The 26,627-nt window shown below is 39.7% G+C and overlaps 2 protein-coding genes across 2 annotated transcripts in view; one reads left to right on the top strand and one right to left on the bottom strand.

The window, feature by feature from the left end:
* The window catches only part of LOC107593796 (structural maintenance of chromosomes protein 6-like), a 51,746-nt gene extending 32,181 nt beyond the window's left edge, over positions 1-19,565 (top strand). Inside the window, exons 13-22 of the mRNA XM_016283671.1 lie at positions 4,070-4,097; positions 4,188-4,268; positions 4,335-4,505; positions 5,861-5,998; positions 6,077-6,222; positions 9,689-9,814; positions 11,169-11,274; positions 11,472-11,624; positions 17,335-17,432; positions 19,395-19,565. Coding sequence (XP_016139157.1) covers positions 4,070-4,097; positions 4,188-4,268; positions 4,335-4,505; positions 5,861-5,998; positions 6,077-6,222; positions 9,689-9,814; positions 11,169-11,274; positions 11,472-11,624; positions 17,335-17,432; positions 19,395-19,467 — 1,120 coding nt within the window. The 3' untranslated portion in view covers positions 19,468-19,565. The remainder of the gene's footprint in view (positions 1-4,069; positions 4,098-4,187; positions 4,269-4,334; positions 4,506-5,860; positions 5,999-6,076; positions 6,223-9,688; positions 9,815-11,168; positions 11,275-11,471; positions 11,625-17,334; positions 17,433-19,394) is intronic.
* A 1,642-nt stretch (positions 19,566-21,207) lies between these two features.
* On the bottom strand, positions 21,208-25,938 carry LOC107593893 (otolin-1-A-like). Its single transcript, XM_016283771.1, has 4 exons — positions 25,494-25,938; positions 25,311-25,400; positions 23,861-23,932; positions 21,208-22,140 (listed from the first exon to the last, which is right to left on the bottom strand). Exons 1-4 carry the CDS (start codon positions 25,936-25,938, stop codon positions 21,266-21,268), a joined length of 1,482 nt encoding a protein of 493 aa, XP_016139257.1. The 3' UTR covers positions 21,208-21,265.
* Positions 25,939-26,627: the final 689 nt, after the last annotated feature.

Here is a 26,627-nt window from a genome sequence, read left to right as displayed (position 1 = left end):
TGGTGCACGAGATGCAATGACGATGTAAGTGTCGTTGCATTATAATGTATTTGTTATCCTGTCTAGTTGAAGCCACTAGACACTGATGTGTTCATTAAAAATATTGCGTATTAAAAATTAGAGGTCGACCAATTGATCGGCTTTTTCCATTTTTTAATTTTTCGGCATCGGCCGATTGTGCTGCAAATTAGGCCTATTTATAGGCAGGTGCATCTGCGGGCAGCTAAGCGTTGTTGCAGAATGCCGTACCGGAGAAGGATTTTTTTTTTACAACTTTTACGGAATTTCTGTATTTGCCCTTTGAAGCAAAAGGGAAACGCAAAAAAGAAATGCTCTGTCAGCACCCGAGGGTCTTTCATGCCATCCCCTGGCCATCAGCCTGCCCTGAGAGAATTATGGGTAGGCCTACACTTGACAACTATACACGATGCAACAAGCAATCTGTCAGTCAACACTGGACATGACAGAGTTACAAGATGCCATAAAATCAATCAAAAATCACAGCCAATCAGAACAGCGTGTGGGCGGAGTATGTAGGACTGCAGTGTGTGTGACGTAAGCTCGCTGTCGGAGAGGAGAGAGAGAAAGCGCAACTGATATCGTTTTATCGATCCTGCGGGAAAGCGGTATTGAACTGTTTTAAATATTTTTGTATAATGTGTGTTGAAAAACAATATTTTTGACAAAACTATTTACAAACCCAAAAGATTCAGGGCTTTTGAAAAAACATTCAGGGCTGGAGCCCCAGAAGCCACCCCCCGCTCCGCCCCTAGCTACTACTACTACTACTACTACTATTACTATCTTGTACCCTGCAATAATCATTTACTCAAACTCTCTTCTATGAGATGAAAAATCAGCCAAACATATTGGCAAAAAAAAATCGGCATCGTATATCGGCCATCAGCTGCCCTGATTTCTAAATATCGGCATCGGCCAGAGAAAAACCCATATCGGTCGACCTCTATTAAAAATATAAAAAAGTACTCTGTGATTGGCTTTCGGCGCTTTGTATTAAACTATGCATACATACATGATGCTGTTTTGTTTATAGTTGTTTAAGCAACTTAATTAATTATAATTGGTTTATAAACATTATTTTAAACATGCACTTTTTTCACAGATAGTCGTGTTATTTTATTGCTTTGAATAAACGTGCATTAGTAATATTTTGCATGATGCACCCTTTTGTAGCCTCAGGAGAGAAGCCAAAACCTTTTTTTCACCCTAACTGAAATTATGCATTTTAAATTCTAATATAATTCGAATTTTACACGTTTTAACACATTATTTTATTATTTCACACTGAGTATTTTAACTTATGCGCTGCAAGCCATGCATACATACAGTGCTGGACATGGACAAATCTGGTAAGCAAAACAAGTACTTTAAAGGAATTCCTTTAGCTTATTGCCGTTACTGTGGCAGCCAAAAACAGCACAGCTTAACCCTGCGCACATTTTTATGTTATACTGAAAAAGTTTCAATTCAGTCAATCTTTTTTTACCCCGTTTTAACATGGATTTCTATGGAGACCGGCAATAGCTGTCGGACAAGATGGCGGATAGCAACGGTGATACATAACGCATTGTGATTGGTCAGATCACCTGTCAATCAAGCTCTTCGCGAATGACCCATTAGTTACCACAATTTAGGTCTTTCGTTTTTTTTTCTAAATCCTTAACTTGGGACCGAAATTTCTACATGCAACATATTTTGACCTAAAGCATGGGGCCTAGCTAAGTGGCAGCACCGCCTTGTTTTACAGTCATAAATAAACAGATGAAATGGAAAACCAACAGACTACTTGAGACGACAGAAGAATCATATCATTGGAATCACTTTCAGAATGATTATTTCCAGCTGATGAGTGATAAAAACATTGACAGCTGATCAAAATCCAGCCGACTTTAAAAAAAAATCAAGCATTTAAAGCAGGATATTACAGAACTGCAACACACAATTATAAACTGATGGTATGTCTGAGTGTGATGCATCTTATCAGTAACATTAGTATCTGTGTAACATTAGAATCTGTTTAACTAGTTAACTTATATCAACTACCCAGATCAACCTAGTAGCCATCTAGCAACAATTTAGATCACCTTAGCAGAACCATTTTTTTTCCTAAAGAATTTAGTATTTTTATTCGGCAAGGGCAAATTACATTGCTCAAAAAGTTATAATAAAGTCATTTATAATCTTACAACATTGCAATTTCAAATAAATTAAATTTTAATTTTAAATGTAATGTATTCATCAAAGAATCCTGGGAATAAAATGAATCATGGTTTTCACCAAAATATGAAGCATTACAACTGTTTTCAATGTTGATCATAATAATATACAGTGGGTACGGAAAGTATTCAGACCCCCTTACATTTTTCACTCTTTGTTATATTGCAGCCATTTGCTAAAATCATTTAAGTTATTTTTTTTCCTCATTAATGTACACACAGCACCCCATATTGACAGAAAAATTTTGAAATTTCAAAATAAATTGCAGATTTATTAAAAAAGAAAAACTGAAATATCACATGGTCCTAAGTATTCAGACCCTTTGCTCGGTATTTAGTAGAAGCACCCTTTTGATCTAATACAGCCATGAGTCTTTTTGGGAAAGATGCAACAAGTGTGCATCAGCATAATTTATTAAAAGACAAAACAGTTATTTAAAAGAGTCTTTATTTAAAGGGGTGGTTGACTGTTTCACTTTTTTAACTTTAATTAGTGCGTTATGTTGCTGTTTGAGCATAAGCAATATCTGCAAAGTTACGACGCTGAAAGTTCAATGCAAACAGAGATATTGTCTTTTCAAATGATGGCAGTTTAATGTCTACCGTTACGGCTGATAGGGACTACAACGAGCTTCTTCCCAGGTTGGTGACATCACAAAACCTGAAATTTACATAAACCCCACCCCCGGGAACATGCAACAAAGGGGCGTGGCCATGTTGTGCTTTAGGCCCGTTTACACTAGTGCGTTTTCGTTTTAAAATGAAAACAATTCTCGTCTACACTGGTGTTTCAGAAACGATCTCCGTCCATACTACACAACCGAAAACACATGTAACATGACCATTCATGCAAGTACAACCATAGATATGTATAGGTAGATTCCTTATTATTTAGATGGCGGACGCGTCTACGTGCGGTTGCCGTGGTAGCGAGCAATACTTGGTGTCAAACACTTAATACTGTTACAAAATAAACAATTTACAAAAATGCTACAAACGCAATCATGTATTCTGCTGTATTAAAGCTTTAATCAGGATAAAACGGTATATTAGAAGCTAACATAAGCAGTAGCATTTACAAGTAACAGCGCATCTAAAAGTATGAGACAACAACAAACAAAAAAACATACTATTCTAAAAACGTCCTGTAAGAGCCGTGCTTGCACAGGTTCTGCGCGATCCTCTTCACTAATATTCTCTTATATTAACAACACCATTGTTTACAATACAACTGGAGCACGTGCCACTGAGCTGAGGGGCATGACGTTTAGACACACACTAGGTGATTTAGCCAATCACAACACACTTAGCCAGCTAACCAATCTGAGCCCATTTCTGAGGGAAGGGCTTCATAAAACCAGGAAATGATCAGAGCATTCATAGGAGAAGGGACAGCGGTGTAGAATAAAAGTAAATTATGTGAAACATAATGCGTTTTTTTCTTAAACAAAGCATTAACTCATGTTAGACTGCACCCCATAAACACAATCAAGCCTAGAAAAAAAAAGCAGTCAACCACCCCTTTAACTTTTGAATGGTAACAGTTTAAAATTCAAACTGTATCTTCTTTGTCAAGCCAACACTAATTCAACATGTCAAACCAACATACAGCATGATCATTTAATTGTGCATTGTCCAGCCTCCCATCTGCACTGAGACCTTGTCATTACCTTTTTTGTGCCCCCATATTTTTGTTATTATTTTATTTGGATGTTTTTCATTCATTTTGATGTTAGCTTGGATTTAAAATCCATATTCATGTGGACAGTTTTCTATTAATCTGATCAACAACCAAGAAAGATCTAAACCTTTTTTTTATTTTTTCTTCGCAGAGCCTATGAAGAACACAAGAAAGCCCAGGTCATTAAATATCGGCCGTGCACCGACCACATCATACCATTTTAACCAAATATGTTCTAATATGTATTTTTTGTTTATTTTGACTAACAGGAAAGTTGTCGGAAGCTTCAAGCAGAGCTGACAGAATTGCAAAATGTTGAGGAACCTCATTCAGAAGATTTGAAACCATTGGTAACAAACAGATTCACTCAATCTAAACATAAATGTTTCTGTGTCTAATTATGGCTCTGTGTTCAGGAAGAGGACCTGGAGGAGCTCAGCAGCCGAATAAGTGCGTGTAGAGAGGAATTTGAAGCTGCGCGGAATCAGGTGCTGACACACAAGAGGGAATATGAGGAGGCTGAGCAGCTCTCCCGGCAGCAGAGGGAAGCTTTTAACAGCATCGCAGAGGAAGCTGAGCCCATTAAGGTTAGAGAAGAAGTCAAGAGTGTATGTAACTAGGGCTGGACGGTATATCGAGTTTTTTTTTTAAACGATATATCGATATCGAGGCAATACCGTTAATATCGATATACAATAGTTTGATATGAGCGCATCTGAAAAAAAATTTAGCGGAGGACACGGACTAAACTGCTGCAGAGAAAGTGTATAATACAATTTGTTCTAAATATGTGACAATCTTTATATGAAGGGCTTAAAAAAACTCGTAAGATATAGTAGCCTATAGTTTATGGTTTCAGTTTAAAGCGGCTCTGACAGAAAGGCTGTGTGTGCCGCTGACAGAGACGTGCTGTTTAATGAGTTTGAGATGTGCTGTTTTCCTAAATACATAACTTACATTTCACAGGTATATTCTCCATCTGTAAATGTTAGAAAGCCAAGGAAATATTTCCATTTTGCTGTCAGAAGTGCATGAGCCTTCTGCTTTGTGATTCTCCACTAAACTTCACAGACTTCATTTACCCCTTGTTTACATTGCACAAGTCTGCGGCGCGTTACGGCTCTGGTGAGGTTTTGTTCAGTCCTCCACGCAGTGCCAATTCACACCTGAAACGTTACTGAAGTGAAGCGACAGGATTCGCGAGACCACGTGATTTGCCTGTACAACGTAGTTTTTCTTTATTTTATTTTTTTTTGTTCTAACGGTTGGCTAAATGTTGTTTTGTCCGGTTTAATTCGGTTTATTCCACTCCTACTGCTCCTGCAATTAAACTCCATGCCTTGTCCTTTTTTTAATTGTCCTTGTATAAAGGATTTGTGGGGAGCAAGGATATAGTGATATGAAATACGATCGGGAGTCTGCACAGGGTGTTTATTTTGAAATCGACATGATTTTTTTACTTTTATTTTGTATTTGCTGTGCGGCTTGGTCGTGGCGTCCGTCAAAAATAGACTAGGCGCCTATCTTTAGCGAAGCTTCTGAAACAAATTTTTGGATTGCAATGTTAGAATGTTATGTGATTTTAACCCTTTTTTGCACATAATATATGCCTACATTCTACAACAATTATTTGTTTAATTCAAATACAAAAGCGTAGACAATACCGAGATATATACCGTATACTGCAAATCAGCCAAAAAATACAGAGATAAGATTTTTTGCTCATATCACCCAGCCCTATGTGTAACATCATCAGTGGACAGCGTTTAACCACCAGAGTCCTAATTCATCTTTGCTAATGTTTAAAAATAGCAAGCTGTCAAGCTTTAAAATAAGGATCATGAGCTTCGAGTTCACTACTGAACAATCCACAACAGCACACATTCTTAATTATCAATGTGTGCAATCTAGTAAAGTTTTGTTTTTACATGATTGCTTGTAGGAGCAATTGAGCAACAGTGATCAGGAGTTGGAGAGGAGTAAACATCATAAAAAACACTATGAAGAGAAGCGGAAAGCCCATTTGGACATGATCGAGACACTAAAGAAGAACTTGAATGAGAAGGACCAGCTGTTACAGGTGATCAAACACTGACATCTTACACTGATCCATTAGGTATAAAGAGATTTCCGTTTGACTGAATCTATTTTTTGACAGGCTTCCATAGCGAAAGCCTCAGAAACTTGCCCCGAGCGCTTGGATGTGAGGAGAACAGCGAAGAGTTTGGACAGCGAGATCAGCCGCCTCAGACACAAGATCAACACACAGCAAGACCAACAAGGACACAGAGACACTATCATCAGGTACATAGACACAGTCTCCAGCTGTCAAACAAATGTGGCCGGGTGGTATTTCACCCCAAAATCAAAAGAAAGAAACAAGAAATTTGATTTAACGTGAAGAAAAAAAGAAACCTATTTTTAAGACCATATACAGGATTAGTTCACCCAAACATGAAAATTTGCTGAAATTTACTCACCTTGCGGACATCCAAGATGTGGATGAGTTTGTTTCTTCACCGTAACAGATTTAGAGAAATTTAACATTACGTCACCAATGGATCCTCTGCAGTGAATGGGTGCCGTCAGAATGAGAGTCCAAACAGCTGATAAAAACATCACAATAATCCACAAGTAATTCACACCACTCCAGTCTATCAATTAATGTCTTGTGAAGTGAAAAGCTGTTAATTAAAAATGTTATTAAATTAAAAAAAAAATTTTTATTAAGATGTTTTTTTAACATCAACGAGTGCTCTACCATAATATTACTTTCTCAAGAGAAAGTCACCTCGTCTTAATCAAGAGAGAAATATGCATTTACAAGCTAAAACAGCCTAAAGCAATTCTAAGCAAATATGTGGGTAGATTTTCATTCCACTGGACTGTAGCATTTGGACCAATCAGACACACATTTCTTCATTAGATTTAACAAATCAATTATTAATTAGATTAACAAACAATCACAGACCCCTCACCCAATAAACGTACTGGGTGCCAGCATGTCTGGGAACGACCCCAGGCCCCTGGTTACCATGGCAACCAGGACCCCTCAGCCAGATCAGATATACTTTTACGACCTAAAAGTATGTAGAGAGAATCAACTCTTACTCAAGTCTCTTTAAAACAGACACATAATGCCCATAAAAATGGAAACCCTTTCTTTGAATGTACACACATATACTTCAGGTCATTGTGTATGTTGTTACTGTTCTTGTATATTGTCTTTTGTATTGTATACTATTTTATGCATGCTTATGATAGAACCACTCATTCATGTAACCTTACATATACCATGTTTGGTCTCTATGAAATTGTCTTTGGATGATCTAATTGAGAGTGTATATTACAGTATATGTTTATACCTATGCAACATATTAGTGTTCTAAGAATCTTTAGTAGTTTTTGCATCAACACACAGCAAGACCAACAAGGACACAGAGACACTATCATCAGGTACATAGACACAGTCTCCAGCTGTCAAACAAATGTGGCCGGGTGGTATTTCACCCCAAAATCAAAAGAAAGAAACAAGAAATTTGATTTAACGTGAAGAAAAAAAGAAACCTATTTTTAAGACCATATACAGGATTAGTTCACCCAAACATGAAAATTTGCTGAAATTTACTCACCTTGCGGACATCCAAGATGTGGATGAGTTTGTTTCTTCACCGTAACAGATTTAGAGAAATTTAACATTACGTCACCAATGGATCCTCTGCAGTGAATGGGTGCCGTCAGAATGAGAGTCCAAACAGCTGATAAAAACATCACAATAATCCACAAGTAATTCACACCACTCCAGTCTATCAATTAATGTCTTGTGAAGTGAAAAGCTGTTAATTAAAAATGTTATTAAATTAAAAAAAAAAATTTTATTAAGATGTTTTTTTAACATCAACGAGTGCTCTACCATAATATTACTTTCTCAAGAGAAAGTCACCTCGTCTTAATCAAGAGAGAAATATGCATTTACAAGCTAAAACAGCCTAAAGCAATTCTAAGCAAATATGTGGGTAGATTTTCATTCCACTGGACTGTAGCATTTGGACCAATCAGACACACATTTCTTCATTAGATTTAACAAATCAATTATTAATTAGATTAACAAACAATCACAGACCCCTCACCCAATAAACGTACTGGGTGCCAGCATGTCTGGGAACGACCCCAGGCCCCTGGTTACCATGGCAACCAGGACCCCTCAGCCAGATCAGATATACTTTTACGACCTAAAAGTATGTAGAGAGAATCAACTCTTACTCAAGTCTCTTTAAAACAGACACATAATGCCCATAAAAATGGAAACCCTTTCTTTGAATGTACACACATATACTTCAGGTCATTGTGTATGTTGTTACTGTTCTTGTATATTGTCTTTTGTATTGTATACTATTTTATGCATGCTTATGATAGAACCACTCATTCATGTAACCTTACATATACCATGTTTGGTCTCTATGAAATTGTCTTTGGATGATCTAATTGAGAGTGTATATTACAGTATATGTTTATACCTATGCAACATATTAGTGTTCTAAGAATCTTTAGTAGTTTTTGCGTCAACACACAATCAAATTACGTATGCAAAATACCATGCTCTAAGACAAAAGAGTCGTAAACTTTCCCTCCAAAAGTAAAAGTCACCGTTGGCTCTGTGACCTCCTGGAGGTGTGAGCTCAATAGGAGATAAAGCTCTCACATCAGTGACCCGCCTCAGTCAGTCTCAGAATTCTGTTAGATTCTGAGAAGATGAGGATCTAAGCTAGAACGCTTCTGCAACTCTTAAGTCTGCACCAGGCTTCGGCCTTGTCTTTACATTCACCAAAGATCCTAGGATCTCAACTGATGTCTCTCTTAGCTCTTTTTTTTCACTTTCCACTGGGAAGAAACTCCCAATCACTATTGAGTCAGAACATCTTTGGAATTCATCACTCTTCAAACCCGGAAGAACGTGATCACAAGGCCAAAACCTTGAAACCATCAAGACTTTCATCCGAGACTGCATCTGAACACTCGTCAACGACCAAGGCAATACAAGTATCGCACATTTAACTAAATGAAACCGAGGTTTTAGTATAAGCTGTAGACCCTGTTCTAAAACGGCGCTGATGGTTTCACTCAGGTGGTTAACTGACTTTTCATAGTTTCATTCTCTGGTTTTTCCTGATGGTTTCATCCATCACGCCTCATTTGCCCTTTCCCATGTATGAGTGATTGTTTGTTTGTTAGACTAGTTTGTGTTGGTGTTTAGTTAATACAACTCTTGTGCACACGCTTTGTGTGCGCTTGAGAGCTTATTAGACTTTGTAGGCAATTAAAGGTTCAACTATAATGATTTAAATGGTTTATTAATAAACGTGTGATTAGTCGACTAATGCTTAAAATGAACGACTACTTGTCGACCAGAAAAATCCTTAGTCGAGGGCAGCCCTAGTACTGACACAGTACCATGTAGTTATTTTCCCCTTGCATTAGGGCTGGGCAAAAAATTGAATGCGATTTTCATGCGACTCTCGATTTTGTGTAGCTTGTCAGTGAACTACGGCTCTGTGTAGTAAATACCGCTCCATCTGAAAGCACGTGCTGGAGTTTTACTTCTAATCACCAGAAGCGGCTTTACTGACGAGATGCGCATGAAAATCGCATTCGATTTTTTGCACAGCCCTACCTTGCATCTGTGAAGCGCATCTACATTGTTTATCATGCAGGTGGGGTTTATATGTTATGATGTTATAATGATGAAGTTGTTGGTCATGGAATCTTCTAGGCAGTTTCATGAGGCGAAGGAAAACTTCAATAACATAGCCCGACAGGTCAAGGGTCTGGAGGCTATCATCCGGCAGTTAACTGAGATCATAAACACCAGACACAACGTCTACGCTGAACTGAGAGAGTAAGTTTCATTAGAGGCCCTCGTCTGATTCTCGCAGACTGATTAAAAATGTTTTCAAATAGATTGTTTTAATGTGCCTGAACTTCAGACCACCAATTCAGTGGTCACAAATGAAACCGCTTTTGTTTGTCTACTTTTGATATTTTAAGTCGCTCAAAGGTAAAATACTGTATATAGTTTTACTGAATTAAAAAAATTCCCTATTATGTACAACGCACATGAAAAACACGCATGAGTTACAAAAAGAGTCGGTTATGTCTGAAGGTAAACTGCTGGGAAATAAATTGCATGTTTATTTTAGATCTAAACAGTGTTCTGTGCTCGTCTATGCAGACAAAGGCAGAACAGTTAGCATGTTTTGCTCAAACTTTCACCATGGCATTTGAGCTGGTACACCGCTGTCGCTTGTGGAATCACAATGATGGCACCGTGGGTGTAAACTTACAGATTAAGGGACGGTAATATTATAATGAGATCCCTTTGCAACGTCAGCAAGGGAGCGAAATCAGATGCCCTCGTTTTCTCAGACACTTGCAGAAAAAGGCTTACCAAAACGAAGTTACTGGGTTAATCTTTTTCACGTCTCCTTGGTTGGTAGATGCACCAGGGACTTGATTATAGCACTTAAAACCTGGAAAAGTCAGATGTTCATGATATGTCCGTTTAAGAATTGTGTTTTATATTACAAGTTTTTTGAAATTGTAGGGTCAAAAATAATCAAAGACTTCTGCTTTCCTGTCCCAAAACTATCTTGAGTAACAAAAGGGCCATTTGGCATTCCTGAAGACACGGGGGTGCTGATAGTGATCAAGGCCTGTAGGCAATTAGTAATTGGCTACTAATGGCGCTTTTCCACTGCATGGTACGGTTTACTTTTGGGGGGGGTTTCCACTGGGTACAGTACCTGGTACCTAGTACTTTTTTTTTGTACCACCTCGGTTGTATGGAATGCCAAAGCTGACTTAATTAGAAATAAAGAAATGTACAAAGAAATGTAAAAAAGCAAAGAAAAATAAATATACAAAGAAAAGTAAAAAAGCAAAAATAAATATTTATTTTCACATTTATGTATTTATTTACGTATTTATTTCTGTAGTTCCACATTTATTTATTTCTACATTTATTTGTCCGTAGGGTAATTAGGAGGGCGTGTTTTACCTCAGGAATAGCAATCGAGCCAGAGTAGGCGAGGGGTAAGCTTTGAGGCCACAGTGACACCTTGTGGTGCCCAAACGAAGTACAAGAAGTGTAGCCTACAAGTTACAGTGGGACATATCAAAGAGCTTGTCCATTTTAGTGCAGATTTTAAGGTACTGATGATAATGATGTAGGTTGTGTTTCTGTGTGTTTCCAGGTATCTTTCTGTACGCTGTATGTACTACTTTGACTCCATGCTGTCTCAGAGAGGATACATAGGGAAGATGACCTTTGATCATAAGAATGAGACTCTCTCCATATCAGTAAGACATTGCAAGATGATAACATCATTGATGTAGTTGTTTTCTTGATGAACAAACACCGGATGCATGCATAGAAGCATGCAGTCTTGTATAATTAAATTTTGTTGAATAGCCTATGCTCTCAAAAATGTCCTTGGGGTCAGGATTTTACTCTACATGCAGTTTCTCATGATGACGGTCATCTGCCTCTTCCTCAGGTTCAGCCAGGAGAGGGTGGTAAGGCCGCTCTGAGTGACATGCGTTCACTGTCTGGAGGAGAGCGCTCGTTTTCTACCGTGTGCTTCGTTTTGTCACTGTGGGCCATAGCTGAAGCTCCGTTCCGTGCTTTAGATGAGTTTGACGTATATATGGTAAGGAGTGTATATATATATATATATATATGTGTGTGTGTGTGTGTGTTTTATTTTTTTTTTTACATTACAACAATTTTTATACACAGTCCCCTCCCCCCATTTTCAGGGGCTCAAATGTAATTGGACAAATAAATATAATCATAAATAAAATGTTCATTTTTAATATTTTGTTGAGAATCCTTTGCAGGCAATGACTGCCTTAAGTCTGGAAATCATGGACATCACCAGAGACTGGGTTTCCTGCTTTGTGATGCTTTGCCAGGCCTTTACTGCAGCTGACTTCAGTTGTTGTTTGTTTGTGGGTCTTTCTGCTTTTAGTTTTGTCTTCAGCAAGTGAAATACATGCTCAATCGGGTTGAAATCAGAAGATTGACTTGGCCATTGCAGAATATTCCACTGTTTTACCTTCAAAAACCCCTGGGTTGCTTCTGCTGTATGTTTTGGGTCATTGTCCATTTGTACTATGAAGCGCTGCCCAATCAACTTTGCTGCATTTGGCTGAATCTGGGCAGAGAGTATATCCCTATGCACTTCAGAATTCGTCCAGCTGTTTCTGTCTTCTGTCACATCATCAATAAACACCAGTAACCCAGTGCCACTGGAAGTCATGCATGCTCATCTGGCCACTCCTTAAGTTCCAGCTATCTCTCTGATGGATTTGTTTTGTTTTTGAAGCCTAACAATCGTCTATTTCACTTGTATGGAGAGATCCTTTGACCGTATGATGTGGGTTCATTAAAGCTCAGCGTGTGCACTTTAAGCCCACATTCATTATATAACTGTAACTTAAATATGTTTTGGTCAGCAGCTAAAATAATAAAAATTGTGTCTGTGTCCAAATATATAAGGACCTAATTGTGTGTATATACAGTATATATATATATACACACACACACAGGTGCATCTCAAAAAAATTTGAATATCGTGAAAAAGTTCCTTTTTTTTTTTTTTACTTTCAAAAAGTGAAACTTTCATATATTCTAGATTCATTACATGTCAAGTTAAATATTTCAAAAGTTTTTTTGTTTTAATTTTAATGATTAGAGCTTACAATGTCAAGTTAAATATTTCAAAAGTTTTTTTGTTTTAATTTTAATGATTAGAGTTTACAGCTCATGAAAGTCAAAAATCCAGTATCTCAAAATATTAGAATATTTCCTAAGATCAATCAAAAAAGGATTTGCAAAACAGAAAAGTTCAAGTATGTTCATTTATGCACTCAATACTTGGTCGGGGCTCCTTTAGCACAATTTACAGCATCAGTGAGGTGTGGCATGGAAGCGATCAGCCTGTGGCACTGCTGAGGCACTATTGAAGCCCAGGTTTCTTAAATAGCGGCCTTCAAGCTCGTCTGTATTGTTGGATCGACTGGTTCTCATCTTTCTCTTGAAAATATCCCATAGATTCCATATGGGGTTCAGGTCAGGCATGTTGGCTGGCTAATCAAGCACAGTAATATCATAGTCAGCAAACCACTTGGAAGTGGTTTTGGCACTGTGGAAATGTGCTAAGTCCTGCTGGGAAAGGAAATCAGCATCTTCATAAAGCTTGTCAGTAGATGAAAGCATAAAGTGCTCCAAAATCTCCTGGTAGATGGCTGCATTGACTTTGGACTTGATAAAACACAATGGACCAATACCAGCAGACGTCACGGCACCCCAAATCATCACTGACTTCAGACACTTCACACTGGACTTGAAGCTTGGATTCTGTGCCTCTCCAGTCTTCCTCCAGACCTTGATTTCCAAATGAAATGCAAAATTTACTTTTATCTGAAAAGAGGACTTTAGACCACTGAGCAACAGTCCAGTTCTCTTGGAGTTTAGCCAACTCAATGGATGATCCACACTCACTTGAGGAAGTCAATCACTTTCTAGATAAAGAAAAGACAGGTTAGCCATGCACCCAGTTAGAGTCCATACCGCTCTCCTCTCATCTTCCTTGCTAGTGTTTATATCTCCCTCTAAATGATTGCCTCATTGTCCTCAGCTGGGATTGCCAGGTTTCCTCCATGATTAGCGTTGCCAGGGGTGACGAGTGGGGAGCTCATCCACCGGATCATTCTTGTCTGCCCCCAAGGCTACCGCCAGCCGCTCCGGAATCCACCACTTCAACAGGTTAACATGATATATCTGTTCACCTCTTCTTCTTCCAGGTTGGCGTAGCCTATAATTTACCGGTCCAACTCTCTCAATGACAGTGTAGGGGCCCTGCCAGGAGGCCAGGAATTTACAGGCGACATTGGGTACTAAGACCAAGACTTGGTCGCCAGGGAGGAACTCCCGGGGCTGCGCTGGCCGTTCGTAGAGTCACTGCTGGTTGCGTTGGGATTCAAACAGGTGCTCTTTCACCAGCAGCATTACCCCTTCAGTTCTTTTTTCATTTCCCGAACATGCTCAACCACAGTACGGTGTGGGGAGGGTTGTTGCTCCCAGGCCTCATTGGCAATGTCTAGCAACCCACGGGGTTGTCGTCCAAAAAGCAACTAAAATGGGCTAAAGCCGGTGGAGGCTTGGGGCACTTCTCGTATTCCAAAGAGCACGCAGGGGATAATTTGGTCCCAGTCACGTCCATCCTCAGTCACCACCCATTATAACATTTACTTGAGGGTCTTAAGGCGTTCGACCAGGCCATCTGTCTGTGGGTGGTACACGGAGGTGTGAAGATGTTTTACTCGCAGCAACTTACACAGATCAGCCATGACCCGGGACACAAAGGGGGTGCCCTGATCTGTAAGAATTTCAGAAGGAATCCCCACCTGGCTGCAAAGGGCAAACAATTCCTGGGCAATGACTGTGGCAGTGGCTTGTCGAAGTGGAAAGGCCTCAGGATAAAGGGTGGCATAATCCACCAGGACCAGAATGTATTTGTGGCCCCGTGCAGACTTTGGCAGCTGCCCCACGATGTCCATCCCAATGCGTGAGAATGGTACCTCTATTACCGGTAGCGGAATCAGGGTGGCAGGGGCAGATCTCTGAGCCGCAGTTCGTTGGCATATTGCACAGGCCTGACAGAACCGCCGCACTTCAGAATTCATCCCAGGCCAGTGGAAGTGATCTCTTATCCGTTGCAATGTGTTCTCTGCTGCCAGGTGTCCAGCAAGTGGATGGGAGTGTGCCAGGTGGAGGATCATCTCTGTTTTGCTCCTGGGGAGTACCAGCAGTTCCTTTAGTTCCCCCCGCCTTTCCGTTACACAGTACAAGAAGTCATTCTTTACGATGACGTGTGGAGGTGGCTGGTGTTTACTGCCATTAACCACTCGGACCTGTGACCAGCAGTGTTTCAAGCGATCATCCTCTCGTTGTCCTCCTCCCAGGGACCGGCTCCCTGTAATTTGCTAGAAAAATCAGAGAAGACTTCAAGGTTAGTTTCAACCCGCTCTCTCACTCTCTGATGCAAGGTAAGCCGTAATTGGGAGAAGGGCCCGGCCAGGCTTTGCGGTTTCAAGAAGCTGGGGTTGGATGAGACTGACACTGCTGGCTGTGTCCAGAATGGCCCGGACTCGACACCCATTCACCCGGACTTCCTCCTCTGGGGCTCCGACAGGGAGGTTATGGTGCAAAATACATCCTGCCATCCAGGCTTGGGCTTCTGGGGGATTTGGACATCCTGTCCTGCCGCTCGAGAAGGGCTTGCCAGGCTCACCAACTTGTGGGTGCCATTCATCCCTCGCCACTCCCTAGTACCCCTCCTGAGGAATGAGGCAGCTCTCTCTCCCGATTCCCTTGCCACCGTGGCTTCAGACAATTCCACTGCCAACCACCAGCTCTGCTAGAGTTTGTGGATTTTGTAATCCTGCAGTACCAGGATCTCTTTCTTCAGGAAATCATAGTTATCCCAGTGGGGAGGTGGAAGGGAGAAATAAACCCGTTGGGGTTCCCCGGTGAGAAGGAGTGCTAACCTCTGAACCCATTCAGATTTTCCCCAGCCTCCTCTCCCTGCCACGATCTCAAACATATGCAAAAACGCATCGGGTCATCCTGCTCAGTCATCCTTAAAAGTGCTGTGGGTTGTGGTGTGGGTCTGACATCTGTCAAGAGGGCCCTGGAGTAGTCTGAACGAAGATGCACCAGTTCCTCCGCTACCTGATTTTGCCCCGCAACCAGTCGTTCTGATAATTGCTGCTGCCGCACGGACACTTCAGTGAGATTACGGATTATATCCCACTGGGGAAAGGGGCTGCCTCGCTGTGATCCTCGTGTCTGGGGTCTCTTGCCTGCATTATCCAGCAATGTATCACTCCACTATGGGAAAAGAGGAGAACAGACACAAAATGCAGTGAAGCGCCACCCTGGTAGTTGTCTTCAAGCAGTGCAAATTTAGGTGCAATCAAACTCGGTCTCTGTGTGTCGTGCAGGTGAAGTGTTCTGTGGTGAGTAGAGCAGTTCTTCCTTGCCCAGCGAAGAGAGGGGAGTTTAGCCAACTCAATGGATGATCCACACTCACTTGGGGAAGTCAATCACTTTCTGGATAAAGAAAAGACACAGAGGTTAGCCATGCACCCAGTGAGAGTCCATACCGCTCTCCTCTCATCTTCCTTGCTGGCGTTTATATCTCCCTCTAAATGATTGCCTCATTGTTGTCAGCTGGGATCGCCAGGTGTCCTCCATGATTAGTGTTGCCAGGGGTGACGAGTGGGGAGCAAGTGCTACCTCGTCACTATATATATAAACACTTCGAAACTGTATGCATTTGCTGTATGCATTTACAAAGCCAGGACGTCGGCACTTCAAAAAGGAAAGGTATGTAAGCTTGTTCGTTAGTTGAAAACAGCATTGGTCTTAAAATTCATCTTAAATCTGTCATTAAATTAAAGTGATTATAAATGATTAATCTCATGTTTGTAATTAATTAACGATGTCAAACTTTAAATTCGCTGGCGTTTGCCTCTCAACAGTGCTTTAGTGTTAAGCATCCCTCTTTGTAAATCAATATATGGAATTGTACCACGGAAACTACAGTGTTTTATCGATTAGTGATGTTTCTCTTTCACCCAAAATCCAAGATATATTGTCAAAATGGCCCTAGTATGAGTTTCTATATTTATAACATACGATATTTAGTCATATTTTCAGCGCGGCTGCCAGTTCCGTTCAGTCCACAGCGTAAGAGTTACGCGTGTCTCTAAGCAATACTGAACGAATCCAGGGATTTGAACGAACCAGTTGAGTGATTCAATGGTCCATTCTTGCTTGTTCATGAACGAATCAACTGTTTAGAATGAATCAGTTCTATATAGCAATCATGTTTTCATCACAGAATCAAGTAAATTGAAAATAACTTGCAAAAAAATCTCTCAGGGATTTTGGTAATATTTACTAATTAAATTTAATCAGGATTTTGTCTTCAGTGTATATTTTGGGTGCTGCAACTGGGTAACCATTTTTTCACATTTTAGCTTTTTGTAGTTCATTTAAACTGTCAAACAATGTTTACAAATGAATTTTTACAAATAGAAAAATGTAATGTCGTCTCTCTGTTTAATATGTGGCCATAAAGTATGCATACATAATAATTATGCAAATACAGAAAAAATGTTTGTAGTGGTTTTGGACACTGCTGTCACTGCTTGATGTATCATATCAAGTAGCCAATAACATGTTTTGCGAATACAATAAGATATTTGTCATGGCTACTAAGGAGAATCAGGTGCCTGGAGTCCTGGAGAAGAGCATGCAGTCACTGTATTGTGTGTTTGCTCTCTCAGGACATGGTGAACCGGAGGATCTCCATGGACATGATGCTAAAGATCGCTGCCAGTCAGCGCTACAGACAGTTTATTTTCCTCACACCACAGAGCATGAGGTAAAGAGCTTCTCTAGTGTTCATGCAGAAATGTGTAGATGTACAGTGCCCTCCATAAGTATTGGGACAGGAAAGACAAAATTGCTCTGTTTGCTGTGGAGTCAAGATATCTGCAAATATGATTAAAAGATGAATATGAGACAAAACTACAGAATGTCACATTTTATTATTGGGTGATTCAACACTAATGTTTTACCAGCTAAGAAGTTCTAAAAGCACTTTTAGAGTTTCATCCCCCTATCTGATGTGAGCATAAGTATTGGGACAGTTGCCTCTCAGGTCTGTGATCAAGTAAGCAGCTGTGTCCTGTTGCATTAATTGATCAGATATTAAAAGCAGGGAATGTGTTGTATCAGTTATATCCATTGCTTCTGCATTCTGAGTCTTGTATTTGATGACGACACACACAAACCAGGATGAAGACAAGGGAGCTGACTTTGAGAGAAAAGCAAGCAATTTGGATGCTAAAAGAAAAGAGGAAGTCAATTAGAGCTATAGCAAAACAAAGGGCATGGCGAAATCAAGAGTTTGGAAACCACTGGCGACATCAGCAACCAACAACAACCTGATCGACTGGGGAAAAAACAACAATAGTTGATAACAGACAAATCATAAAAGCTGTGAAAATGAACCCTAAAATATGTGCCTGTAAAATCAACAACAACCTCGAAAGCTGGGGTGATGTTCTGACAATCTACTGTCCGCAGGAGACTTTGACACAGAATTACAGAGGCTACAAAGCAAGATGCAAACCTCTGATCAGTACCAAAAATAGAAAGGCAAGATTAGAGTTTGCACAAAAGCACAAATGTGAGCCAGTAGAGTTTTGGAACAGAGTTTATGGACCGATGAGACAAAGATTAACCTTTATCTAAGTGATGGGAAAGTAAAAGTGTGGAGAAAAAGGGAACCGCAAATAATCCTAAGCATACAACCTCATCAGCAGCAGCATGCATGGCTGTCTCTGGAACAGGCACTCTGAATTTTAATGATTACTTAATGTATGATGGCAGTAGCAGAATGAATTTGGAAGAGTACAAAACCATCTTGGCTACCAAGATTAAAGAAAATTTCACAAGACTCATCAGAAAGCGCTTCATATTGCATCAGGACAATGACCCAAAACACCCTGCCATTTCAGTCAAGGAGCTTATTGGCAAAGAAATGGAAAGTCTTAGATTGGCCAAGTCAGGGGGGCCCAAACTCGGTCCTGGAGGGCCGGTGTCCTGCAGAGTTTAGCTCCAAATTGCCTCAACACACCTGCCTTAAACTTTCTAGAATGCCTAGTAAGAGCTTGATTAGCTGGTTCAGGTGTGTTTAATTGGGGTTGGAGCTAAACTCTTCAGGACACCGGCCCTCCAGGACCGAGTTTGGACACCCCTGGGCCAAGTCAATCTTCAGATTTAAATCTGACTGAACATGAATTTCACCAGCTGAAGAGGAGAGTAAAGGCATAAACTCCCCAAAACAAGCAACAGTTGGAATTAGCTGCATTAAAGGCTGGGAAAAGCATTTCAAAGGATAAGACCAAGAGTCTGGTGATGTCTATGGGTCGCAGACTCACTGCTGTGATTGCATGCAAGGGATCTGCAACTAAATAATAGCTTTTAATCTTTTACATTTGCCTTAAGTTCAGCTGTCCCAATACTTATGCTCACATCAGGTAGTGGGATGAACTCTAAAAGTGCTGTCCTTTTTATTTGATAAAACATGTATGTGTTGAAACAGCTAATAATAAAATGTGACATTCTATAGTTTTGTCTCGTATTCATCTTTTAATCATATTTGCACATATCTTAACTACACAGCAAACAAAGCAATTTTGTCATTACTGTCCCAATACTTATGGAGGGGCACTGTAGTTAGATTAGAAGACTTGATTGCCTTATTTGTATAATTTATAACGGTTTTAAATTGATAGTCCTAGTAAAAATGTAATGTTCTGTTCTTTCTGTATCTCAGTTCTCTGCCAGTCAATAATAGCCTGATCCGCATCCACCGTCTGAATGACCCTGATCGCAGCCAGTCAACCTAAAATGATGCTGCTTTCCTTTGAACATCTTTTGTGCATCAGGCAAATCAGGCATAGTACTTACAGCTGATCGCTGCACTTTACAGTTCTATGCGCACAAGTTTACTGGCTTTTTTCTAAGATCATTTAAATTTACATTTATAATTAATTTTGTTATTTAAAACCAAAATGTGCAGGTTCAGTTTTTTTAATTTTTCTAAAATAATAGTTTTTAGGTTTTATAAAAATGTTTGTGATTGCAATGTTATTTGCATTTGTACCTGTTGAATAAGGCATATAAAGGCCAGTTATAGCGTGTTGCTGTTATTTGTTTTTATTTCATTTTCAGTCTTCCATTGTTTTATTTTTATCACTGAACTAATTAAGAAATTAAAATGTTTCTAGTATAACAAGAAATAATCTGTCACTATTTTGTTTGATAATTCAAAAATGCATAGTTTTGTATTACTGGTGTAACAGTATGGAAAAATGAAAAGTCTGTTTCAGTTGAAGGAAATCACATGAGAGATATGAGAGAGAATCATATTACCTGTTTTCCATTTCCCTTTTTTGTATTTACAGAAAGTTATGAATCTTTAAACATTGACCGGACATTCATCCGGCTTCTGAATGGGCAGAATGCAAATAATACTGTAAATTGTGGTTTCCCAGTAAAGCTTATGACATACAGTCACAATGGCACTCTGTGATTCAGTTCTGTGATCATCTTTTAACCTGTACTTCAGTAGCGACTACATGATGGCGTCCATTTATTTTAGTCTCTTACTTGACTCACAGTTCCTCTTTGCTGAGTCAGCTTGTCATTGCGAGTTACGTCCTGTCATTTTTTGAGGCAGTTCCTCTTGACATACATTTGTGGTTTTTATGATAGATTGTGTGCAAACTGGGGACTGAACATTATGTTGCCATTATGTTGCCTGTTCATTGCTCATTCATTGTTCACTGTTTCCTATTAGATTTTAGTCAGAATATATTCAAACATATAGACTGAACCATCATTTACAGAGTTTTGAAATTGACCGTTGTGAGTTTTTGTCTGTGTATATTAACTTAAATCTTAAGTCAGAAATACTGTACATTTTAAATGTATTTTCTGCTTAAAGATAGCTCTGGCAAATTATAGCAGAAACATGCATTTAAAATTTATAGTATTTCTTTGGAAAATGGTCCAAAAAAGAGAATGTCTCGTCATGAACTACAGAGATTGTTGTCCAATCAAATTCTCCATATAATGAGAATGTCCTTCCCCCAACACCATCTGAATTATAAATATGATTAAATTGTATAGAGGGTAACAGCTGTAATTTTTCAGATTGAATATATTTTTAAGGATATACATGGATGTTTATTCATGTGGCAAAAAAAACCCTGAAAAACTATTTAAATGTTAAAAAGGTATAATTTATAATTAACAAAACTAAGTCTTGCATTTATATAAATGAAATTAATATTACATTAAAATATTTTTTTAATCACAGCATGGTTAAGAAAGCAAGACAGAATTAAATCATTATTATTTTGCATTTGCTGCTAGCTATTTTGTATAAATATGTAAAGAGCTACAAAATAGCTGCCACTAATTATCAGCTTGTAAATAAAATTACAGCACATTCCAGCATTGATTGGTCTGGCCATGAAACAGGTAGCGTAATAATTAGTGGCTGTACAGTTACTGTTAGTAGATGGATCTAATTTCAGGTCTCAAGTACTTTAGGTAATATAGGTGGCTTTCGTTTCACCCCTACAAAATGAAGTACTGGTCTACAATTGTTCATCCAGAAGTCAGTGCGATTCCTGGCCGTCAGTCCTCGGTAGCATCAGCATAAAGCAGGAATCCAGAGAACGTGCTGTCGTCCTCGCTGCTGGAATAAACACCGTTCCAGTCCCGCAGAGTCTCCAGCCAGACCTGGTCTCCAGATGATAGACGCAGCACTGCCATGTTGGAGGCCTGGTCAATGTCCTGGCCATAAAGGGAGTCGCGAGTTCGCAGTTTCCGAATGCCGTTCACCACCAGGGCTGCGCGCAGGGGGCGATTACGCACTGTTATGTAGTAGGAAAAGACGTATACCCCCCCATAAGTGCAGTTAAACTTACTGGCGTGGGGGTCCCAGTGACCCTCCTCATTGTAAATTACTTTATCAAACTTGATCGGCAGGCCAGGTGGTGGGAACGATCGGCTGGGAAAGAGACCAATGCTGAAGGCTGAGCGCTTCTGAACAGCAGGTTCACCCTTAAGGCCCTTGAGTCCCCTAAAACCTCGTGCTCCCTTCAGGCCTCGTGTGCCTTTCATCCCTGGCATCCCCCTCTGCCCTGGTGGTCCTTGGGGTCCTGGAGGACCAGGCTCTCCCTGCTTACCTGGGGGTCCTGGGTCTCCCTTCGAACCCTTAGCCCCAGGAAGCCCATCTGTGCCGTTCAGACCTGGCACACCCATGTCTCCTTTTGGCCCTTGAGGCCCTGGCTCCCCCATACTGCCTTTCTGTCCTTTCTCTCCAAATGGACAGTCTCCTTTGTCGCCCTTCTCTCTCTTTATGCCATCTGGTCCGGGGGGGCCAGCTGGTCCTTGTATGCCAGGCTCGCCCGCCTCTCCCTTTGTTCCATTCCAGCCGGGCTCTCCCCTGCCCCCTGGGTCTCCTTTCAGCCCGGTTAAACCTGTATCTCCTTTGAGGCCCATTTCACCTGCACACATTAAAAACAAGTGGAATTTAAAATAAACGGCCCATTCCCATGAAACTGTTACTGTATACTGTATTTCACTGCTTGATTCTTAAACCAATCCTGCTTAAGTAGTTACAGCCAGTAGTTATTCATCATTACCAACTCTAAAGAACTACATTATTTCAACCCCATCACAGAGAGTCTTTAATTCATATGTTTAGATTACAGTAAATTCTAATAGTATCACTTAGTTTCTGTGTGCCTTGTAAGAAATTACAAAGACTTTGATGTCACTACTTTCAAAAATAGTGGGGGGGAATTTTGCATTATAACATAGAAAGTAAGGGACGGATAAAAATTCTAGACTCTTTACAGCATTTTCCAAAAAAAATGTCTACATAATGAAAACGTAGTATAATAAATGCCAATAGTTATTTACCTCTAACCCTAAAGCTCTACATTATTTCAACCCCATCACAGTCAGTCTATAATTCACATACTTAACTGAGTAAATTCTGATAAGTATTGCTTAGTTTCTGAATTTACACATAATTAATTTTAAAAAAAAGTCATCTCCATTATTAGGAGATTAGCCATAACAGAATTGAAATATTGAGCTTCATGAGGTCAGTGTAGACAAAATGCTTAAAGTTGCATCTCTTTGAATTGTGTGGTCTGAAAGATTTTTATGGCACTCCTTTGAATGTCTAAAAGATCACAACATTATTCTGGAAAGAGGGGGAAATGTCCCATCGTAACAGGGTTGAACAATAAGTAAGGGACCAATGCAAATTATAGAATCTCAAAAAATGTGTTAAGCATTTTAGAAAAAAAAATGTAATTGTTAAAACATGCAATAATAAATACCAGAAGTTATTTATTACTTCTAATCCTAAAACTCTATATCATTTCAACCCTGTGACAGTTCATTTGTAATTCTTATACTTGGATAATGGAGTAAATTCTAATAGCACTGCTTAGTTTTGGTGTACCTTGTAAGAAATTACACAGAATTAAAAAAAAAATTTAAATGATCACACTTATTAGGACTTCAAATATTGAGCTTGATAAGGTCAATATGAATTAATTAAATAATTATAAAGGCTGCAAAATAACCTGTAAAATATGTCCATAACAGAGTTGAACAAAGTAAGGGACAGATACAAATTCTACATTCTCAAAAATGCATACAAAGCATTTTTGAAAAATAAATCAACATAATGAAAACATGGTATAATAAATACCAGTAGTTATTAATTCTACAGTATTTCAACCCTGTCCCAGTTCATTTGCAATTCTTATATTAGATAACGGAGTAAAAAATGGTCATGTTATTAGGGCTTCACGATAACAGTTGTATTATTGAACTTGATAACTTTAATGTAAACATAATTAAATACTTATAAAGCCTGTAAAATAAACTTTTATTTGTGGTCAGAAAGACCACTCCCTTTAATATTATGTCAAACTATTATTTTGAAAAGGGTGGAAAGTGTCAAATAACAGATTGAACAAAGTGTATATAAATAAAATTATTGCTCTTAAAATTTCCTCATACTACATAGAGTTCTGTCAGATAATGGTGTCAGCAGTTCAGTTCAGATAATTCAGTCCCCCCTCACCCCAGTGTAGTAGTAAACCAAGGCACTATTTCCTGAGAACAGTCCATAAACCAACATAGCAAGCGTAACATGAAGTGAATCAAATACTGGGTTAGGGCTTTTGTCACAGATGAATGTACCTTTCTCTCCTTGTTTCCCAGTGACACCGAGAATCCCGGGTAGCCCACTCACTCCAGGATCACCTTTCTCTCCTGTTGGAGGAAAGGACATCTGTTAACAAACTTACAAGCATTATCTGTGAAGTAAGCACAACAATGGGACATTGTGTTTAATGGGACAATGTTTAAAACGTTGCTGTTTTGGAAATGTGTTGTTTGGCTCAAAGAAAGATCTCTCCGGATATGTTTGCACTTTGTTCTCAATACCTTCACTTAGTATTGTCAGCAATGGATATGACTTAGCATCAAGCTAAAATTATTTGCACGTCTACTCTTTGATTACACTGTTTATCACAAAGAGATCTCTGTCTTTATGAATACACAGAGGTTTACTTGAAAGCAAAAACCCCGAACACTGGTGTATTTATTTATTCCAGTGGTGAAGAGCTTGCTCGGGCTAGAAAGAGAGAAGAATCAGAGATTTAAGCTTTGCAGACAACCTTTTGTGTAATCCCAGGGAACTAGCATTACCAGTTTCAAGACAAATTGTAAGTTTTGCCAACTTGTGTGAGCATGCAGCACTAAAGGAAAGGGAAAGGTTTAGTCTGTTTGATTTAGGCGTGGTAATAGTTTTTTTTTTTGGTAGGGACACAGAAGGAGAAGCCTTGAGAATACACACACAAACGCCATGTAATTATCCTTAACTAAGGTCAAGGTCTTCTCCAATGTTTGTCCTCCTTGCAAAACAAGGATATTTGTATACACAATCAACAGATGTGTGTCAATGCCCCTAATCCTTTGTTTATAACATTGGATAGACTAACTGCCATATGTGGAAGTTGTGAAAGAAAAAAATATGGTCCTTTTGTAAACGGTATTTGCCTAAATTCCTTTCCACTCCTGTATATGGAAGCTTTAGAACTTACAGTTGTAACATATAATTAACCACTAAGTTCTTTCTTTTTCTGCAGGTTACATTGCTTCACTGATCAACTACTTGCAAAACAATATCTCAACCAATTTGTTGAAACACAGTTTCTGCATCCAAATATGCCTAATACCCTATACTATATGATAGGTGAAAAACAGCACGTGAAATTAGTGTGTCAGAATTAGTTGTATTCATTAAATAGTAGCCTAAATATACATGGATGACCTAGTAGGAGTTGTGAAAGGCAGTGAAGCGACGCAACATGGCATATGTAGTATGGCCAGGTTTCATTCATACTATACAGAACATACTATTTACTGGTTGCAAAGTTCGTGATTGTGTGAAATGTGATGTCGGACGCAGTCACCAATTAATTCGGACACAAACAAGTATATAAATAATGATTGAGTTGTTGAATGGTTCACTCAACCATTTTGTTCAAAAACACTAATTGGGAAAATGGAATGAGAATGTAACGGGCAATATTGTGTCAAAAATTTAAGATACTCTACATCAACTTGTTTATTGAACTGTTTTGACCTTTTCCTCCATGAGGACCCGGAGCGCCCGTGAGTCCATCCTGACCTGGGGGTCCAGGAGGTCCCATCTCCCCCTTTTCCCCTGGAATACCTTGCAAGATGACAAATACAGGGCAAAGTGTAATTAGGCATTTGACTGAGATACAGTAAATATCAACTAGACAACTACAACCCGTCTTCTTACCCGGCAATCCCTTTTCTCCCACCGGTCCTGGAGGACCTCTCTCTGGTGGACAGCACTCACAGAAGTTGAAAAAGCACTCGTTGTAGTCCAACGTGTAGTTCCCTGGGCCAGCCCCAGGAGGAACCATGGCCTCCGTGTGGTAGTCAGCAGAATAAGCATCACTGGAGTAGGTGGTGCTGTCTGTGGGGGAAGTAGAGTAAGCGTCCATCGTGGAGTCTGTGACTTCCTCTGTCATGCCACTGGTGGTGGGGCTCACAGTGGTGGTGATCGGATGGGACCCCAAGCGGCCGGGCGGCTGTGGAGGACCCCCTTCGTCTCGAGGTGGAGGCTTCTTAGTGGGTTTCAGTCGTGGCCACTGTGTGGTCTTGGGTAGTGATGCTTGGTTCCCTGCTGTTACCACCAGCATGGCCATCAGCAGGATGACCGGGTGGACGATATTGGGCATTGTACAAGTGCCTGCACACAAACAGCAAACAAATGCACTGCAGAGGATGCCAAATGGAAGCTGATAAACTAGATCTTTACATTTTCTGAACAACAAAATACCGCTAATATTACCTAGTCGTTGACTTGCCTCTCCGTTCTCTTCTCTAAGAGAAAACTGTATCCAGATCACTACCTTTTAACTACGAGTGCCTCCTCGTCGCCCCTCAGTCCAGCCAATGAGAGCGTTTTCTACTGCATGGGCAGGTGACATACACTTGGCACAGTCCTGCGGATTTGATACCTGAGGAGAAGCCTAATGAGATGGCTTTAGAAAGTTAACTTATCAGTCTTTCTTATTCTCCTGCATCTGTAGCCCTTGTGTTATATCGCTTAAAAAGGCAATTAAAGTGCAGATGTTTACACACAAAAGTATATGCACATACACCTGTCTGTGTCCTGTTCATTCATTTTTCATATGACTGTGAATAAACAGGAATTCATGTTTTGTGTCTGATTTTTTTTAAGCTCTCACAAAGTTTCAGTAGCAAAATTGCATGCTGCACAATGTTAAACAAAGGTCGAATAAGTCATGATTTTCCCAAGGATCAAAGAGAATCAGAGACTTTTGGGGGATTTTTGAACGGTCTCAGCGGATAAAACACTAACACTTGGGGGGCGAATGGTCGTGTATCCTAGACGCCTTCAAAC

Source organism: Sinocyclocheilus grahami, unplaced genomic scaffold (genome assembly GCF_001515645.1).
Source record: "Sinocyclocheilus grahami isolate Dianchi unplaced genomic scaffold, SAMN03320097.WGS_v1.1 scaffold176.1, whole genome shotgun sequence".
NCBI classification, from domain to species: Eukaryota; Metazoa; Chordata; class Actinopteri; order Cypriniformes; family Cyprinidae; genus Sinocyclocheilus; species Sinocyclocheilus grahami.
The sequence above is the reverse complement of the archived record's forward strand: the minus strand, read 5'-3'. Positions and strand labels throughout refer to the sequence as shown.